The sequence below is a fragment of the Elaeis guineensis genome, chromosome 14 (genome assembly GCF_000442705.2).
Source record: "Elaeis guineensis isolate ETL-2024a chromosome 14, EG11, whole genome shotgun sequence".
In the NCBI taxonomy this organism is placed as follows: Eukaryota; Viridiplantae; Streptophyta; class Magnoliopsida; order Arecales; family Arecaceae; genus Elaeis; species Elaeis guineensis.
In genome coordinates, this window is record NC_026006.2 from 5,421,533 (window position 1) to 5,442,589 (window position 21,057).

Below are 21,057 nucleotides of genomic sequence, written 5' to 3' on the forward strand. Positions count from 1 at the left end.
CTCCACCACCAAGGCCACCAACACATGGATTTCTGAATCAAATATAGCAGCACAAACACCAAGTATCCAACTTATAAAGGAATCTTTAGGATTGTCATGGACCTAAATGGGAGTAGATAACAGGATCCTTTCCGTGCTATATATCAAGCTAATTGCGAATGCTGTTAGATTTCTTTATCTGATTGGAGGCCATAATGAGCAAATTCAAGTGGTTTGGTGCAAGAAGGAGAGCATGATTTAGAGGCTAAATTCATCAACCACCAAGGTAAGTGTGAGGGCCCAACCCGAGTGAGAATCCCAGCCCACCAAAGCCCAAAAAAAAAAAGAAAGAAAAACAGTGGAGAAGACTCCCTTCGGGAGTCTTCTTCCTCCTCTCGCCGGCTCCCAATTGGAGTCGGAAAGAGCCCCTCCGGCTCTATTTAAGGAGGAGAACCCTCCTCTCTCCCTCTCATCGAGAAATTCCGGGGCAAAACGGTGGCAATCGTCGGAAAATCCTCACGGAGACCCATCCCTGTGTCCGTCCAATTGCTCGCCGGAAAAGCCTCGCCGGCGTCGGAAGTAAACCTCCTCCCTTCCTCTCTTCTCTTCTTTTCCTTCCCGTGCCGGTGTGCACGCTCGTCGGCGATCGGAGTCGCCGGATTTTATTGCGAAAGAAAATTTTTATTTTTTTTACAGTTTTTTCTTTGATTTTCGATGTCGGTGGTCACCGCCAACCATCGGTTTGGCCCTCCTCTCGTCGATGGGTCGCCCCCTTCTACCGACGGCCGTCCCACGCCGGTTGCACCGTCGGCCGGCCAGCCAACAGGGGATTGTGAGATCCCTTGTTTCGGCCAAAAGGAACCCACGGGAAGAAGAAGAAAAGAAGAAGAAGAAGAAAGAAAAGAAAAAGAAAAGAAAAAGAAAAGAAGAAGAAGGAAAAGAAAAGAAAAAAAAAGAAAAAAAAAGAGAAAAGAAAAGAAAAAAAAAAAGAAAAAAAAAGAAAAAGAAGAAGAAATATAATATAATAATAATAAATATGATTTTCTCCTCTCTTTTCGTGAAGAAAAAAAAAGAAGAAAAAAAAAGAAAGAAAAGAAGAAAGAAAAATAAAATAAATTAATTAATAAATAATGATATAAATAATAAAATATGAGAAAGAGAGTTTCTCTCTCTTCCTCTCTTTCTTCAGCCTGAACTAGTATTTTCTCTCTCTAGAATTGGACTTTCTCTCTCTACTTTCTCTCTCTAGAATCCTCTCTCTAGATTATTTCTCTCTCCTAAGATTTTCTAGAATTTTGAGAAGAATGATGATGAATTTAAATGATCCTAGTGATTGATTTTTGATCTGCGATCATCAGACGGTATACCGACATCCACTTTGATCAGATTAGGTATTTTTAAGATTTTAATTTCTATAATTTTATTAAATTATCCATATGATAATCTTAGTATGATTTGATCTGATCGATCGAATTTGTTGAATCATATTGTCTGAAGAATCCAAGATGAGTTTTCTCTCTCTAGAATTTTCTCTCTCTAAAATTTTCTCTCTCTAAAATATTCTCTCTCTTGATTGATTTTCTCTCTAAAAAGGTTAGTGAATGAAGAAATTTCTTTTAATAGTCCTGATCTGATTCTAATGAAGAATCCTGATCCATGATTGTCAGACAGCGTACTGGCACCCCACCTTAATCCGATCATGAATCTTTAGATTTGATCATCCATGATTTCGATCTAGCCATGACTTGATTTGATCATGTTGATTTCATCAATCGAGATATTGGACCAATCGTAATATTGGATTGTGTCAACTGATCAATTCGAATTGTACCTTATGAATTCTCTCTCCTTTGATTTTCTCTCTCCACTTGATTTTATGAAATCGATGAAGAAACCTCGGTCCTATCACTTCAAATCCGATTTGATCTGATAGTCAAACTTTGGATCGTTTAGGTCTTAATTAGATTTTGATTAGATGAAATTAGATGATCGGATCCAATCTAAACCGTTAAAATATGGTATTCGTATTCTTTCTAATTATTGAAATTGATTCTGTATAGGATTGTGGATGTTTGATCATGGGATATCGCGATATGATCTACGAACAGAATTTTGAAAGAAAATTTATAGAATTATGTGGATTTATTGGAATGCGTTTGAGGTAAGTAATGTTTCATTTTTTCTAGATTTATCGACAAATTATAATGTATTTTTTTTTGACATGATTTGTGAAACGATGCATGAATTGGATGAATGATATTTTGTTATGAAAATATCTTATTTGAAATGTTATGATGAAGCATGATTGAACATATTGATTTCATGATGCATTATATTGATTGATTTCGATACTACATGATTATATATTTTGTAATCTAAATTAGAATATGAAATATGATTTATGAAGAATTCTGATATAAGAACAATATGAATTGACAACCGACTATGTAAAGGACCCTGCCAATGGGGGCATATACGTTGGTAATTGATTTGTCCTGAGGGTTTACGTCACCAGAGAGACCAGCGACAAACCGCCAGAGAGACCAGTGGTTCTGAAGGACTTTACTGCCAGATGATTCACAGCTCACCGCAAGAAGATACGCGGTGTTATGACCCTGCCACAGAAAAAATATGGTCATAGCTCATAGTTGACGAAAAGAATTGAAGAACAAAAGAAATTGAAATCTCGAAAGAAACTTGAATTTTCGAAAAAGAAATGAATTTGGCATGAATTATATTGCATAATTAAAATTGATTTCGAATTGATGAACTTTATATGCTTATTTTCTATAAATGATTATTTACTTAAATGCCTAATAAAATCTGTTGAGAAGTGATCATTGCTTACTGGGCTGTCTAGCTCATTTCCTCCTATTTTACTATTTTTACAGATGTTGAGGAATTAAGATGATACAAGATATGAATGGAAGAGTGATCAGAAGCAGAATCTCTATACTTTTATTTTCGGTTGAAAGTCTTATTGAATTTGATGTAAGAACTATGAATCATTGCTGAATTTATTGAAACATTAAAAAAAAAATTTAGGTCGTTATATTTTGAATTTAAATTATTGACTAATTATTCCGCTGTTGTTTTAGGATAGTATGATAAGATGTCTTGCATGCTTATAGGAAGAGTTTTCTATGAGTATGCGGTGGTTGCCATGACCCTCGATTCACAATCTCGGGTCGGGGGCGTGACAATTAAAGTGGTATCAGAGCATAAGTGGATGAATTATGAAACATAGAATCAGATATAGAATGGGTATAAGTGGATAGACACTATGGACATTATAGTGTAGATCTTTAATGATTGTAGTGGGAGAAATATTTAAAAATTTTGATTAAACATTGAGATTTTGTATAAAAGGATCGCAAGAGATTATGACATATGGAGTTTGAAATATGATGGATAATCTATGGATTATGATATGATTAGTTATATTTTGATTGAAAGTAATCACAAAAGGATTGACATAAAATTTTATTGTGCATTATGGTTATTAATTTGATCATTGGTTATTCAAGTGAATCGTAAGTTCAAATTCGATGTGAGAATAATACTATGATATTACTTCTAGTTGAGAAGTTGACTATTATTGGTAAGATAAAGATTTGATAATAAAATGTTGTTCCAGAATGGGCTAAGAAAAATCTTTTTATGATGCTTGATTGGAATATTTATCGAAATTGAATTTGATATGTGGATTATATATAAAGTGGCATATTAGGATGAATGCATATTTGAAGATATTGCAAAGAAACCTATGTCTTATTGATGAAATTGATTTTGAGATTATAGGATATTCATCGTACTAAAATCTTTAATCATCATCCTTAGATCTAAATAATGGATCTTATTATATCTCTTGGAGACTACATGATGTGTATGAAATTTCAATTTAAAGATTTCGTATCTAAGTTGATCAAGAGATTTTCTGATATTATTGTTGAGGTTGTTAATGAGAAATTGATATCTTTAGATTAAGACAAAGGATCTGATTTATATTTATTTCAGATTAAGGGATCCATATGAATTTACAATTTAAAAATTTTGTATTTAGGAATTGATATGGAGTTCCTTTGCTTTTGTTAACGATGTCCCTAATTGAATCTACTATTAAATGGAGATTTGATTTTTTGAAGCTTGTATGATTGTTATGAAAGGATATTTGATAGATATTGAAGATCCTGATGATAAAAATTTTAGAAAATAAAATAATAATTTAAAATTCTTATATATTCTGATTATGTCCAAATTTAGTGGAGCATCGAAAGATTTTTTTCTTCATTAATTTGACTTATAAGAATTTTTTGTTTGAAAATTATCGAATTGAATTGATATGAGAATTAAGATTTGAATCATATTGATTATAATAAATCTATACGATGGCTTTAAATATGATATTGGACTCAAGAGTTAATCAAGATTATTGTATACCAGTAAAGGTATGAATGAGAATCGAAGGTTAATTTTTTGGCTTCAATTGAAATTTAAAATTAAAATTTTTTTTTTCTATTGATAAGGTAAAGAAGTAATTTGATCAAAATTTTTTTGGTGAAGCTAAGAAATTTTGATTGTTAGATCAGAGTGCGCAGCGGAAGCATGATAATCTGGATTACTTTGAGTAAGTGAGGAATGTTGATTTTTTGAGTCAAAAAATTATGATAGATGATATAATTTGATACAAAAAATTTATTGATATTAGGAAGAATAATATTTTAAAATTTTAAATTATTTTAAATATTCTAATGTGATTTTTAAAAGTAGTGCTTCCACCTATTATGCTAAAAAATATATATATATATTTAGCATCCTAATTCTAGATGAGTGGACCCTTGATTTTTGATTTTAGATTTAGAATATTTAGAGATAAATTTTCTCTATCCTAGAATTAAATTTTATAATTTTTTATTTATTAAGAAGAATTTGAGATTGTTTATCGAATAATGATTTTGATCTTAGATTATTATACTCAAATATTTATCTCCAAGATATAATAAAATTTGAAGTTTGGACTCTTTTGATCATTATTATTTCTCTGACTGAATAAAAAAGATTGAGGTTATCTATTGATATTGACGATTATTCTATAAAAGATGGATTGGAGTTATTTATAATTTAATTTGATAATGAATCGATTAATTAAGAGTTATTAATGTTTAGATAAAAAAATTGATATACTTACTTAGAATAAAGATATTGATTTTGATTATAAGAAAAATATATTTTGATTTAGATCAATTTTTGAGTTATTGATTTTTATTATGGAATGACTTAATGATAAAATTTACTTCAAGAATTAGAATATTTAAGAGTTTGAGGGTTTGAGTCAGAAAATTTCGATGACTAGAACTAGTGATATTAATTCTAATCAACATTAGTGATATTGATCTTTATGAAATGACTTAATGATGAAGTTGTATCGAGAATTAAAATATCAAAAGTTCGAGAATGAGATTGAAATGATAAATCTTCAACCTTTGAAAGTACGAATAAGAGAAAATATTTTTGAATTTTGATTGATTAGGATGTCATCAAATGATTCATAGAAGTATGTTTTCCTATCTTATGATGGGTTGAAATTAAGAGTAATTAATATTTTGAAATAAATAAAATAAAAAATAAATAATGATGATGAATGAAGTTCTTATGCAAGAATAGAGACATTGATTTTCTTCTATTCACAAGAGATAGATTTGATTTTGATCTAGTTATGAGGTATTGAACATTAATTTTTACAGAAAATGAGATCATAATTTCGAAATCTTGAAATATTGAAAATCTTTGAGATGTTGATCTTGATAAATAAGAAAATGAATGGTTCCATTTCAGATCAATATTTGATGTATTGACTTTTTTTTTTCTTATGAAATGATTTAAGAATGAATTTATATCAAGAATTAGAATATTAAAATATTTGTGGATGAGATTCAAGTAAGAAACTATGAAGACTCAAACAAAAAAAAAATTTCGAGGACGAAATTTCTTTTAGAGGGGAAGAATGTGAGGGCCCAACCCGAGTGAGAATCCCAGCCCACCAAAGCCCAAAAAAAAAAAATTTGGGAGTCTTCTTCCTCCTCTCGCCGGATCCCAATTGGAGTCGGAAAGAGCCCCCTCCAGCTCTATTTAAGGAGGAGAACCCTCCTCTCTCCCTCTCATCGAGAAATCCTGGGGCAAAACGACGGCAATCGTCGGAAAATCCTCACGGAGACCCGTCCCTGTGTCTATCCAATTGCTCGCCGGAAAAGCCTCGCCAGCGTCGGAGGTAAGCCTCCTCCCCTTCCTCTCTTCTCCCCTTTCCTTCTCGTGCCAGTGTGCATGCTCGCCGGTGACCGAAGTCGTCAGATTTTATTGCGAAAGAAAATTTTTATTTTTTTTACCGTTTTTCTTTGATTTCCAACGTCGGTGGTCACCGCCGACCATCGGTTTGGCCCTCCTCTCATCGTTGGGTCGCCCCCCTCCTGCCAACGGCCGCCCCATGCCGGTTGCACCATCGGTCGGCCAGCCAATAGGGATTGTGAGATCCCCTGTTTCGGCCCAAAGGAACCCACGGGAAGAAGAAGAAAAGAAGAAGAAGAAGGAAAGAAAAAGAAAAAGAAAAGAAGAAGAAGGAAAAGAAAAAAAAAAAAAGAAAAGAAGGAAAAGAAAGAAAAGAAAAAGAAAAGAAAAAGGAAAAAAAGAAAAAAAAAAAAATAATATAATAATAATAAATAGGATTTTCTCCTCTTTTTTCGTGAAGAAAAAAAGAAGAAAAAAAAAGAAAGAAAAGAAAAAAGAAAAATAAAATAAATTAATTAATAATAATGATATAAATAATAAAATATAAGAAAGAGAGTTTCTCTCTCTTCCCTCTCTTTTTTCAGCCTGAACTAGTATTTTCTCTCTCTAAAATTAGATTTTTTTTTCTCCTTTCTCTCTCTAAAATTCTCTCTCTAGATTATTTCTCTCTCCTAAGATTTTTAAAATTTTGAGAAGAATGATGATGAATTTAAATGATCCTAGTGATGGATTTTTGATCTGCGATCGTCGGACGGTATACCGACACCCACTTTGATCAGATTAGATATTTTTAAGATTTTAATTTCTATAATTTTATTAAATTATCCATATGATAATCTTAGCATGATTTGATCTGATCGATCGAATTTATTGAATCATATTATCTGAAGAATCCAAGATGAGTTTTCTCTCTCTAAAATTTTCTCTCTCTAAAATTTTCTCTCTCTAAAATATTCTCTCTCTTGATTGATTCTTTCTCTAAAAAGGTTAGTGAACGAAGAAATTTTTTTTAATAGTTCTGATCTGATTCTAATAAAGAATTCTGATCCATGATTGTCAGACAGCATACTGGCACCCACCTTAATCAGACCATGAATCTTTAGATTTGATCATCCATGATTTCGATCTAGCCATGACTTGATTTGATCATGTTGATTTCACCAATCGAGATATTGGACCAATCGTAATGTTGGATTGTTTCACCTGATCAATTCGAATTGTACCTCATGAATTCTCTCTCCTCTGATTTTCTCTCTCCACTTGATTTTATGAAATCGATGAAGAAATCTTGGTCCTATCACTTCGAATCTGATTTGATCTGATAGTCAAACTTTGGATCATTTAGGTCCTAATTAGATTTTGATTAGATGAAATTAGATGATCGGATCCAATCTAAACCTGTCACGCCCCCGACCCGAGATTTGAATCGTCGAGGGTCATGGCAACCGCCGCATACTTATAGAATACTTTTTCCATAAGCATGCAAGGCATCTCATCATAATATCTTCACAAACAGTTAAATAAATTTTTCTTTATTCAATAATCAAACCTTGATTCAAATAATAAATCAAAACTAAGTGTTCAAAAGAAAGTAACTGTCTGACAAAGTCAATACTAAAAAACAAAACTAAAGGTCTTGAATCAATTCTGAGAAAAATTCTAAATCAATGAGTTAACTCCATCTCTAATCGCTCTCCCAACCGAAATCCCGCATTATGTAATTTTCTGGATCTGTAAGAAAAACATAAAACTTATCATGAGCTAAATAGCCCAGTAAGTAGTGTATACCTTTAACTGAATAATCAGGCAAATAATACTATGCATAACAAATCAATATGTAATTTCATGAAATCATATTCATACTGTCAATCATATATAAAAGTCAATTCATCATAATTTTTAATTATGCTTTTCTTCTTAAATTCATCAATTTCTTAAATTCTTCTTACCAACCATGACTATGACCACATTATCCCTGTGGCAGGGTCATAATACCGCGTATCTGCTTGCGGTGGGCTGCGAATCATCTGGCAGCCAAGTCCTTTGGAACCGCTAGTCTAGCTGGCGGTTTTGTCGCTGGTCTATCTGGCGACATGTCGCTGGTCTCACTGACGACATAAATCCTCAGGACAGTCAATTGCCAACGTATATGCCCCCATTGGCGGGATCCTCAACACAGTCAGGTTGTCAATTTCATATTGTCTTCCAATTCATATATTATTTTCAAGAATAATAAAATTAATTGATATTCGAGTCAAATCAATAAACATTCTTTGAGATCATTATCATCATAATAATTGCTCAACAAATAACTTCAATCATAAATAATTTTCTACAATTAACTTTCATCATAAATAATTTTCAATAATTATTTCAATAAATAATTTCAATCGCAAGCATGCATAAATTTATTTAATTCATAATATACCAGATAAATTTAGTAAAAGTAAACACTACTTACCTCAAAAGAAAGTCCAAACTAGAAATTCTAAGGATCTCAAAATCCTTCTCTGAACCTGATATGTCAAATATTATATTTTAAATCAAAATTTCATCAAATTAAAAATAACTAAATTATTAAAATCTAATATCCCCACTAGGATCAATTCGTCGACAGCATCCCATTTTTCGAATTAATCCATGGACATCCTAAATTTTATTTTTATTTTTTATTGCTATTTTTTTTTCTTTTTCTTTTCCTTTCTTTTCCTTTTCTTCTTTTTTTTTCTTTTTTTCTTTTCCTTTTCTTCTTTTTCTTCTTCTTCTTCTTCTTCCCGCGTCGAAACAGAGGACTCTTGGTCCTCAAGCCTTGATCGGCCGTTCGGGACCGGCCGCCACGGCGGAGGCCGGCGACCGACGGGGCCACTCCTCCGGTCACGGAGGAAACATGGCCGGCGATCAATTCCGATCGCCGGCGCCGGAGATTTCAAAGAAAAGAGACTCAAAAAAACAGAGTCTCTTTCCCATCGGTAGATCGGCGACACTCGTCGCCGGCCACCGCGCACAAACGCACGGGGGGAAAGAGGAAGGAAAGGAGGAAAAGGAGGGAAGCTTACCTTGACCTCCGGTGACTTCGTCGGAGAGAAAACACAGCGAGAAACCCAACTGTGCCCGCGGCTCTTCTTCGAAAAAAACGGAGAGAAAGAGAGGGAGAAGAGGCCGATAGATTGATTCCAAAGAGAGGGGAGACCTTCTTATAGAGGGTCCTAGGATTTCGAGGGATCCAAGGACTCCTAAAGTCTCTGGGTCTCACCGGAGAAGAAGACTCCTACCGGGAGTCTTCTTCCCGATTTAACTCTGTATTTTTTTTTTTTTTTTGGAATTTTGTGGGCTGTAATGGGTTTTGGGCTATAACATTCTTCACCCCTAAAAAGAAATTTCGTCCTCGAAATTTTTCATACCTATAGTCTCGAAGAGCTGGAGATATTTTTGCTTCATTTCTTCCTCTAGCTCCCAAGTAGCTTCTCTTTCTGAATGTCGACTCCACTGTACCTTGACATAAGGAATGTTGCGACGTCTCAGCACCTGTTCTTTACGGTCTACGATCCGTATCGGGTATTCTTGATATGTTAGATCCTTCCTGGCTTGTACTGGTTCAAGTTCCACAATGTGACTTGGATCTGATAAATATTTCTTTAACATAGAAACATAACATTATGTACTCCTGCAAGTGAAGGGAGTAAGGCAAGTCGATAAGCCACCTCACCAATTCTTTCCAAAATCTCAAACGGACCCACATATCTAGGATTCAATTTGCCACGAATGTCAAATCTTGAGATTCCTTTTGAAGGAGATACTTTGAGAAACACATGGTCACCGACTTGAAACTCTAATTTTCGTCTCCTGTTGTCTGCATAACTTTTCTGTCTGCTTTGTGCTGCCCGTAGTCGTTCTTTAATTAATTGAATCTTTTCGACTGCTTGTTGAACAAGTTCGGAACCCAATATTCTTCGCTCACCGACATCATCCCAGTGAATCGGTGATCGACATCTTCTACCATATAAAGCTTCGTAAGGTGCCATACCAATGCTAGCTTGATAACTGTTATTGTAAGCGAACTCAATCAAAGGTAGATGCTCATCCCATGAACTCTTCATATCCAAAATACAAGTTCTCAACATATCTTCTAAGATCTGAATAGTTCTCTCTGACTGACCATCAGTCTGTGGATGAAAAGTTGTACTGAAGTTCAATTTTGTTCCTAATGCCTTGTGTAAGCTCTTCCAAAACTGTGATACAAATCTGGTGTCTCGATCCGATACGATGGTCACTGGAATTCCATGTAGTCTTACAATTTCTTTCATATATAACTTTGCTAGTCTTTCCAAGGTAAATCCAACTCTAATTGGAAGAAAGTGTGCAGACTTTGTCAATCGGTCCACAATCACCCAGGCTGCATCATTTTTACTGGGAGTCTTCGGTAGTCCAGTTACAAAATCCATAGTGATATGTTTCCACTTTCAAACTGGAATATCAAGAGGTTGAAGTAGTCCCGTAGGTCTCTGATGTTCAGCTTTAACTTGTTGACACACCAAACATTGAGCCACGAATTGAGCGATCTCTCTCTTCATATTATTCCACCAGTACATTTCTTTTAGGTCTCTATACATCTTGGTACCTCCCGGATGAACTGTATAACCGGTCTGGTGTACTTCCTGAAGTATTTCATGCTTGAGTGCTGAATCATTGGGTACGCAAATCCTGTTGTCGAACCTTAACGAACCGTCTTCATGTATCTTGAATTCAGATTGAACACCAGCTTCCACTGAATTTCTTATTTTCATTAGTTGTGGATCATCATTCTGGGCAACTAAAATTCTTTCAATGAGTGTTGGCTGAACCCTCATGTTGGCTAACTGTACTGTTGAGTCATATATTCGGATGTCTAATTCCAGTTTTCTTATATCCTTTAACAATTGACTTTGGTGTGTGATTAAAACCGCCAAATTTCCCACAGATTTTCTACTAAGGACATCAGCAACAACATTAGCTTTTTTCGGATGATAATGGATTGTTAAATCATAATCCTTTAATAGTTCTAACCACCTTCTCTGTCTCATGTTTAATTCTTTCTGTGTAAAAATATACTTCAAACTCTTATGATCAGTAAACACTTCACACTGCGCACCGTATAAGTGATGTCTCCAAATTTTTAGGGCAAAAATCACTGCAGCTAATTCCAAATCATGTGTCGGATAATTCTGTTCATATGGTTTCAATTGTCTTGAGGCATAGGCTACTACCTTACCATGTTGCATTAATACACAGCCGAGTCCCTTGTTAGATGCATCACTATATATTGTGAAACCTTCATCTCCTGTTGGTATAGTAAGGATAGGGGCTGACACTAATCGTTGTTTTAATTCTTGGAAACTCTGTTCACAATCTTCAGACCACTCGAATTTAACATATTTTTGAGTAAGACGAGTCAAAGGTGCAGCTATGCGGAAAAATCCTTCTACAAATCGTCTGTAATATCCTGCCATTCCTAGAAAACTTCGAATCTCAGAAATATTTGTAGGTCAGTTCCACTGCATCACAGCTTCCACTTTAGCTGGATCCACAAAAATTCCATCCTTAGATACGATGTGTCCTAAAAATGCTATTTTATCCAACCAAAATTCACACTTCTTAAATTTGGCATAAAGTTTTTCTTTCCTCAATATTTGTAGTACACACCGTAAATATTCTTCATGCTCCAATTTACTTCTTGAATATATCAAGATATCGTCAATAAATACGACAACAAATTTATCAAGATAAGATCTGAATATTCTGTTCATTAAATCCATAAAGGCTGCTGGAGCATTGGTTAACCCAAAAGGCATCACTAAAAATTCATAATGTCCATAACGAGTTCTAAATGCCGTCTTTGGTATGTCCTCTGTTTTAATTTTTAACTGATGATACCCTGAACGAAAATCTATTTTAGCAAAGACTTGTGCACCTTGCAGCTGATCAAACAAATCATCAATTCGAGGTAGAGGATACTTATTTCTGATAGTATTTTTATTCAACTCTCTATAGTCGATACAGAGTCTCATACTACCATCTTTCTTCTTCACAAATAATACTGGAGCTCCCCAAGGAGATACACTAGGCCTTATAAAACCTTTATCCAATAAATCCTGTAATTGATCTTTTAACTCCTTTAACTCCATAGGGGCCATTCTGTAAGGAGCTTTAGAAATCGGATTGGTATTAGGTGCCAACTCAATAGTAAATTTAATTTCTCTATCTGGTGGTAGACCGACTAAATCATCAATGAATACATCCGAAAATTCATTTACGATAGGAATATCCTATAACTTCAATTCATCATGTTCTTTATTCTTTATTGATACTAGGTAACCTCTACATCCCTTTCTTATCATCTGTCTAGCTTGTTCAAGTGAAATAATACGTGGAGGGGTGGTTCCTATACTTCCATCAAAACTAAAAGTTAATTTTTTCGGTATGTGAAAGTTCACTCTCTTTTCATGACAATCCACAGAAGCATGATAGGTAGCCAGCCAATCTATTCCTAGAATGACATCGAAATCATGCATATCCAGGACCACCAAATCTGTCGATAATTCTCTTTCTCCTATCTTGATACTACATGACTTGCACACACTTTCGGTACTCAAAATACCACCAACTGGTGTCTCAACATATAATTTGATTTTCATGGGTTCACAACCTATATCATGCTGTCTAATAAAAGTAGTGGATATAAAGGAGTGTGTAGCACCAGAATCAAACAAAACTGAAGCATGAATACCAGATACAGGAATGGTACCTGTCACCACAGCATTGGAGGCCTGAGCATCCTGTTGTGTGAGAGCATAGATTCTTCCTTGAGTTTTCGGCCTTTGACCTCCGTCCTTTACTTGTGTTGATCTATTTTCGTCCATCTGTGGATAATCTGCAATCTTGTGTCCTTTCTGGCCACATCTAAAACACGAACCAGTATTCCATGGGCAATTAGAAGTCTCATGCTCTCTTCGACCGCATCTCGAACATCTAGCTGCCTTATTCTCACGATTCTTATCAGTTGCTGGCTTCTTTGCTGGAACCTTATTGTTCTGGTTTCGTCCTTGAGTTCCACTAAACCTATTTCTCTTCTTCTGATTCCGTTCACGCTCCGCATGAGCTTCATTAGCTTCTCTCTCAATTATTAGAGCTTTGTTCACAACTGAGGCATAGGTAGTTAGCTCATAGGGTACAACCTGTCTCCTGATTTCTGTCTTCAGTCCCATTTTAAATTTATGTACTCTGTCTTGCTCAATCTCAACCAGTCTCGGAATAAATTTGGCTAACTCCGTGAATTTGGCTTCATATTCTGCAACGGATCTGTTACCCTATCTCAGGTGAATGAACTCCTGTTCTTTCTGTATTCTGACACTTCGGGAGAAATACTTGTCAAAGAATTCATCTCGAAATCTCTCTCAAGTGAGTGGTATCCCATCGTGCTCATATTTTTGTTCCAGTATACGCCACCAGTTGTATACCTCGCCTTGTAGCAAATATGCTGTATAGCGGATCTTCTCTTCATCATGGCATTCTTACACGGCGAAGGCCTTCTCCATTTTCATAATCCAGTTTTCTGCTTCTAGTGGCTCGATAGTCCCTTTGAAGGCTGGAGGAGCTAGCTTCTTAAATTCGACGATATTGTTTCTCTGCATCGGATGTTCTCCATGTCCAGATATCGGTGGAAATTGCTGACGTGGCTGTGCATGTTGTTGTTGAAGTAACTGTTGCTGTGTTTGAACTACTCCGATCAGAGTTTGCATTAGTTGAGTCATGTTCGGCTCCTGCTGTACTGTCGGAGTATTTCCGGTAGGATCATGGATTCCCTCCTGCTGAGTTGTACCGCTGTTTAATTGGGGAGTATTATCGCCAAGTGGATTTGATGTCCCTCCTACCACTCCTTGAGTATTCCTCGCTTGTCGTGGAGGCATATTGACCTATGTTAGATTTGAGATAAAACTTATCCTTAATAAGGTTATAACTTGTGACAGGTCAAATCATAATCATCATAACTAACCTTTCAATTTCCTAATGTCTACCCATCACTCGCTCACTTTATTCTACATGTCTCTATCTATCTACTTATGCTCTGATACCATATTTATTGTCACGCCCCCGACCCGAGATTGTGAATCGAGGGTCATGGCAACCGCCGCATACTTATAGAATACTTTTCTCATAAGCATGCAAGGCATCTCATCATGATATCTTCACAAACAGTTAAATAAATTTTTCTTTATTCAATAATCAAACCTTGGTTCAAATAACAAATCAAAACTAAGTATTCAAAAGAAAGTAACTGTCTGACAAAGTCAATACTAAAAAACAAAACTAAAGGTCTTGAATCAATTCTGAGAAAAATCCTAAATCAATGAGTTAACTCCATCTCTAATCGCTCTCCCAACCGAAATCTCGCATTATGCTAATTTTCTGGATCTGTAAGAAAAACATAAAACTTATCATGAGCTAAATAGCCCAGTAAGCAGTGTATACCTTTAACTGAATAATCAGGCAAATAATACTATGCATAACAAATCAATATGTAATTTCATGAAATCATATTCATACTGTCAATCATATATAAAAGTCAATTCATCATAATTTTTAATTATGCTTTTCTTCTTAAATTCATCAATTTCTTAAATTCTTCTTACCAACCATGACTATGACCACATTATCCCTGTGGCAGGGTCATAATACCGCGTATCTGCTTGCGGTGGGCTGCGAATCATCTGGCAGCCAAGTCCTTTGAAACTGCTGGTCTAGCTGGCGGTTTTGTCGCTGGTCTATCTGGCGACATGTCGCTGGTCTCACTGGCGACATAAATCCTCAGGACAGTCAATTGCCAACGTATATGCCCCCATTGGCGGGGTCCTCAACACAGTCAGGTTATCAATTTTATATTGTCTTTCAATTCATATATTATTTTCAAGAATAATAAAATTAATTGATATTCGAATCAAATCAATTATAACATTCTTTGAGATCATATATCATCATAATAATTGCTCAACAAATAACTTCAATCATAAATAATTTTCTACAATTAACTTTCATCATAAATAATTTTCAACAATTATTTCAATAAATAATTTCAATCGCAAGCATGCATAAATTTATTTAATTCATAATATACCAGATAAATTCAGTAAAAGTAAACACTACTTACCTCAAAAGAAAGTCCAAACTAGAAATTCTAGGGATCTCGAAAATCCTTCTCTGAACCTGATATGTCAAATATTATATTTTAAATCAAAATTTCATCGAATTAAAAATAACTAAATTATTAAAATCTAATATCCCCACTAGGATCAATTCGTCGACAGCATCCCATTTTTCGAATTAATCCATGGACATCCTAATTTTATTTTTATTTTTATTGCTAATTTTTTTCTTTTCTTTTTCTTTTTCTTTTTCTTTTCCTTTCTTTTCCTTTTCTTCTTTTTCTTCTTTTTTTTCTTTTCCTTTTCTTCTTTTTCTTCTTCTTCTTCTTCTTCCCGCGTCGGAACAGAGGACTCTTGATCCTCAGGCCTTGATCGGCCGTTCGGGCCGCGGCCGCCACGGCGGAGGCCGGCGGCCGACGGGGCCACTCCTCCGGTCACGGAGGAAACATGGCCGGCGATCAATTCCGATCGCCGGCGTCGGAGATTTCAAGGAAAAGAGACTCAAAAAAACAGAGTCTCTTTCCCATCGGTAGATCGGCGATACTCGTCGCCGGCCACCGCGCACAAACGCACGGGGGGAAAGAGGAAGGAAGGGAGGAAAAGGAGGAAAGTTTATCTTGACCTCCGGTGACTTCGTCGGAGAGAAAACACGGCGAGAAACCCAACTGTGCCCGCGGCTCTTCTTCGGGAAAAACGGAGAGAAAGAGAGGGAGAAGAGGCCGATAGATTGATTCCAAAGAGAGGGGAGACCTTCTTATAGAGGGTCCTAGGATTTCGAGGGATCCTAGGACTCCTAAAGTCCCTGGGTCTCGCTGGAGAAGAAGACTCCTACCGGGAGTCTTCTTCCCGGTTTAACTCTGTTTTTTTTTTTTTTTTTTTTTTTTTTTTTTTTTGGGCTTTTGTGGGCTATAACACAAAGTCATTCAATGCAGCTCTAAATTTACTTCAGATCAGATTTAGTATGGCTGGATCATACAATATTAAGCATAAGCTGTTGTTGTATCACTTTATTAAAAAGTTCTGGAATCTAATTTTGTGTTATGATTTAGTGCTTCACTGAATAAAAACTGTGATGTGTTTTCTCCCTTGTTTTTAAAGAAATAGGTTGTCAGTCTTAAAATTCTATCATCTGTTTATTTTATGCTTGCCGAAGTCATTAAACAATTTACAGTTAACTCCTCATATAATTATCATCCATAAGCTGAGAATGAAGGAAATTGAAAGGACTCTATAAAGAAAAAAAGTAAATGATGTCATCTGATCCAAATTATGTAGTGAAAGATGATTTTGAACTGATGTGGCCGGTTGATTACATTAAATTGACAGGTTGTAGAGTGATAAAATATACCACAACCACTTTTAGATAGACTGTTAATAAAGATAAAAGTGCAGCAATACATAGAAATTTAGTATGCTAATACAGGAACAAGAAACAGTGAATAAATAAGACCTCTATCACCACCAACAAAGGACTGGATTCTCACTAAAACAGTGAGTTCTTACCAGTAGGTAAAGAAAATCCTTAAAGAAACTTTACTTAGCATTTTATAACCCTAGAGATGATATTATTCCATATGTCAAACTAGTAATCAGCATGTTGGATGCATGTGCCTTTATGAAGGATGTAATATAATAAAGATTTTTTAACATCACTCTTTTATATATATATATAGGTTGACAGGCATTTCTGCACTTTTGGTTACATATGCCTCTAATTCACTCTCTAAATCTCAGGAAAGGATTTTCAAGAGGAGCATTTTCATTGAAGAAGAGTGTGCATTTTAAAGTGACTAGATGCCGAACGCCTCATATGAAGACCACATTGGGCTGTCAAAGTTATCATAAAAGCTTGTAGTAAAGACCAAACTAAATTCTAGTGTTGATTTGCTTAAAAAAATGTCTAATAATCTTCAATCCCAAAATGGCTCGACTCCTTTCAAATGCCCCTCGACTCAACCTACTACAAAATCTACAAAGTAAGGAAAATCGGCATCTCCGGTCAACTACTAGAATATTAGAGGAAGCAGTTCTTAAAGTAGAAGCACAATTTTTTATATTTAAGATAATATATGCCCATATGATGCTTGAATTAAGCTATCCATGAGGTTTATACATTAACATGAATGAAATCATTCTTTACTTTAATAGTTTTGTATTTGATTTTTTTTTATTAACCTGAATGGCATTTATACATTAACATGAATTAAAAATTAAGCTTTCAATGTTGGCCAATTAAGCGATTACATAATCCAGAAGGTTAAGCACTTGCAGAAGGTCTGGTCTTCAAGTTGGAATATAGTTTTGTATTTGAACCCAGCCTGTAACCTTCAAAGCTCCCAAGAAGTATCCTAGAACAGCTTAAGATAAACCCCGGACCATAGAATACTTCTATCGTAATTAAACAGCTCAAATAGCTCAAGAAATAGAAGAAATTCAAGACATCTGCAACCCCGTGCACTGAAACATGACCATGATGAGTTTAATAATCCTGCTTCTGAGTTGGCTGTGGTCAGTTCCCCCTGACATCACCAAGAAAGCAACCCTAGCATGTCTTGCTGCTTACAATATGACAGAAATACAATAGATTGGTGGTTTGTAATATAAAATCCACATAGAATGCGCCGCTAATACATTCCAATTGAGATTTGCTCATTATTTATACTATAATAAACATTATGCAAAGTGTTCCATCAAATCTTTAGCTTCTAAAGGTGTAAAACTGCAAGCACAATCCAACAGTCGCCTGGGATTATGGAAAAACATATGCAAGTTGCTATGATTTTGACGAAATAGACTGGGGAAATATGAACTAGCGAAGCACAAAGGAACTGTGATGGAATCGATAAGATTCAAGGAAGTTGATAAGGTTCTGGCATGTAAAACATCCCTCACATACTCAAGGTCCCTGCCCATATATACACTGTTTTTAATCACAAGGGTCCCTGTCCTTGACATAGACTCGAGTTCCAATCCAAAATAAAGATGGAACAACCAATAGTGGACTTGCAAGACCACTTGAACACTATCATGCCACTACATGATTGACACTAAGGAAGGAGGAAAACTTTTACATCAGCGGTACATTATGTGAATTAGCACTCAAAGTTGTTTCTTTCGGTACTGGAGGTGAATGAACAGCAAAATGCCCTAAAAGCTTAAAATTCAGTGGAAGCTTCAGACCAAACACATGGATTTCTTGTTATTATATAGTCTACACAATTAAAAGGACTTTTTGTCATTGTGAAATCCTACAAGCTTACCACGTCACGCCGACTTCTGAACGATGGCTTCCAGGACGGCGGACTTGGGATTGACCATGGGAGGCCCCTTGTCCCTGCGCTCGAGCTCGTCCAGCCGGAAAGTGATGAGCTTGTCCCAATTGCCGCCCTCGAATAACACCCCGACCTTCCCATCCGTGACCCTCTGGACGATGCCGCAGTACATGTAGAATGGGTTCTTGGGGTTCTTCACGACAACGATCATCCCCGGCAGCAAGAGCGGCAGCTCCGGCGGCTTCGGCTTCGAGCCCGAGAACACGAGACCCGCCTCCTCGTTGCCGGCGATCGGTGGGTTCTCCTCGATGAACTTCTTGAGGCCCTTCTCGCCGCCCGGGAAGCCGCCGGTGAGGCCTAGCAGCTCCTTCTCGAAGGCGTCGTCGCCAAAGCCCCGGGGCAACGAGGAAGGGGACTCGCCGGATCGAGGCTGAGGGGTGGCAGGACATGGGGCGGGGTCCTGGTTGAGCTCCTTATAGAGGCCTACTTCGCCGTTGCAGAGGCCGCGGCCGCCAAGGAGATCGGAGAGCTGGAGCTTGGCGGAGGGGGTCACCGAGGTGGTGGTCCTGCTAGGGATTGAGGAATGGCGGGTTTTGCGGAGGAAGGAGGAGCGGCCAAGGACAGGGTTCTGGATGATTTGGACAGGAATGGAAGACGCCATGGACTCGAAGAAATGGAGGGACAACGGCGCCAGCCGCTCGAAGTAGCTCAAATTTGGGATGGGGTTACCAGGGAGACAGGATAAAGGATACCACACAATATTAATCGGCAGTGCCAGCCACGTCACCGAAGAAAAAAAGAAAAAAGAAAATATATATTTATATATATATATATATATTTATATATATATATATATATTTATATATATATATATAAATACGTGTGTGACAATATACACATATATATATATACATATATATATATATATATACATATATATATATATATATATACATATACATACATACATATATATATATATATACATATACATACATACATATATATATATATATATATATATACACACATACATACATACATATATATATATATATATATACATACATACATACATACATACATATATATATATATATATATACATACATACATATGTGTGTGTACGTATGTATGTATGTATGTGTGTGTATATATACATATATACATATATATAAATATATACATACATCATATATGTATATACATACATATATATATAAACATACATATATATATACATATATACACACACACACATACATAAATATATATACAGACATATACATATATATATATACACACACACACACATACATAAATATATATACATACATATACATATATATATATATACACACACATACATATACATATATATAGATAAATATATATATACACACACACACACACCCACATATATATATATATATATATAAATGAATGTATGTATGTACGTGTATACATATATATATATATATATATATATATATATATATATATATATATATGTTGGGTATAAAATACCCCCCAGTCGAAGTTCGTGATGGGAGTGACCCTCTGGGGATCCAACTGACTTTCGACCTCCGGCAACATCTCTTCAAACCTCCCGGGCAGCCGAGCCTCTGCCACACTCTCAGTTTTGCCGACGGACAGGACCCCGCCAGCGTCGATCGGATTCTTCGTGACGTCCGAACTTCTACGGGAGCCGGACCTCGCCCACAACTTCACCTGCAGACTTCGTCCGGACTCCTACGGGAGCCGGACCTCACCCACGACTTCACCTGCAGACTCCGTCCGGACTCCTACGGGAGCCGAACCTCGCCCATGACTTCATCTGCAGGCTCCGCCCGGGCTCGTACGGGAGCCGGACTCCGCCGACGACTCCTGCTGCAGGTAAACTTCGTCCGGACTCCTACGGGAGTCGGACTTCGTCTCTGATTCTAATTGCAGGTAAACTTCGTTCGGACTCTTACGGGAGCCGGACCTCGCCCACGACTTCATCTGCAGGCTCCGCCCGGGCTCCTACGGGAGCCGGACTCCGTCGATAACTCCTGCTGCAGGTAAACTTCGTCCGGACTCCTATGGGAGCCAGACTTCGTCCCTGATTCCAATTACAGGTAAACTCCGTCCAGACTCCTACGGGAGCCGGGCCTCACCCACGACTTCACCTGCAGGCTCCGCCCGGACTCCTACGGGAGCTGGACTCCACCGACGACTCCTGCTGCAGGTAAACTTCGTCCGGACTCCTACGGGAGCCAGACTTCGTCCCTGATTCTAATTGCAGGTAAACTTCGTTCGGACTCCTACGGGAGCCGGACCTCGCCCACGACTTTACCTGCAAGCTC

At 36.5% G+C, this 21,057-nt stretch overlaps 1 protein-coding gene across 13 annotated transcripts in view; it reads right to left on the reverse strand.

Annotated features, from left to right (window-relative positions):
* The window catches only part of LOC105035449 (NAD(P)H-quinone oxidoreductase subunit S, chloroplastic), a 52,445-nt gene extending 32,999 nt beyond the window's left edge, over positions 1–19,446 (reverse strand). For 7 of the 13 annotated variants that reach the window (XR_012136711.1, XM_029261956.2, XM_073248387.1 and 4 more), the window contains exon 1: positions 18,698–19,446. Coding sequence is in view for 9 of the 13 variants with exons in the window: in XM_029261956.2 (XP_029117789.1) it covers positions 18,702–19,370 (669 nt within the window). In the remaining 4 variants the exon portion in view is untranslated. Of the gene's footprint in view, positions 1–14,493; positions 14,710–15,442; positions 15,499–17,694; positions 17,993–18,697 lie in introns of those variants that run through there. The other 6 variants (XR_012136708.1, XR_012136710.1, XR_012136709.1 and 3 more) reach the window with 5 other exon arrangements.
* Positions 19,447–21,057: the final 1,611 nt, after the last annotated feature.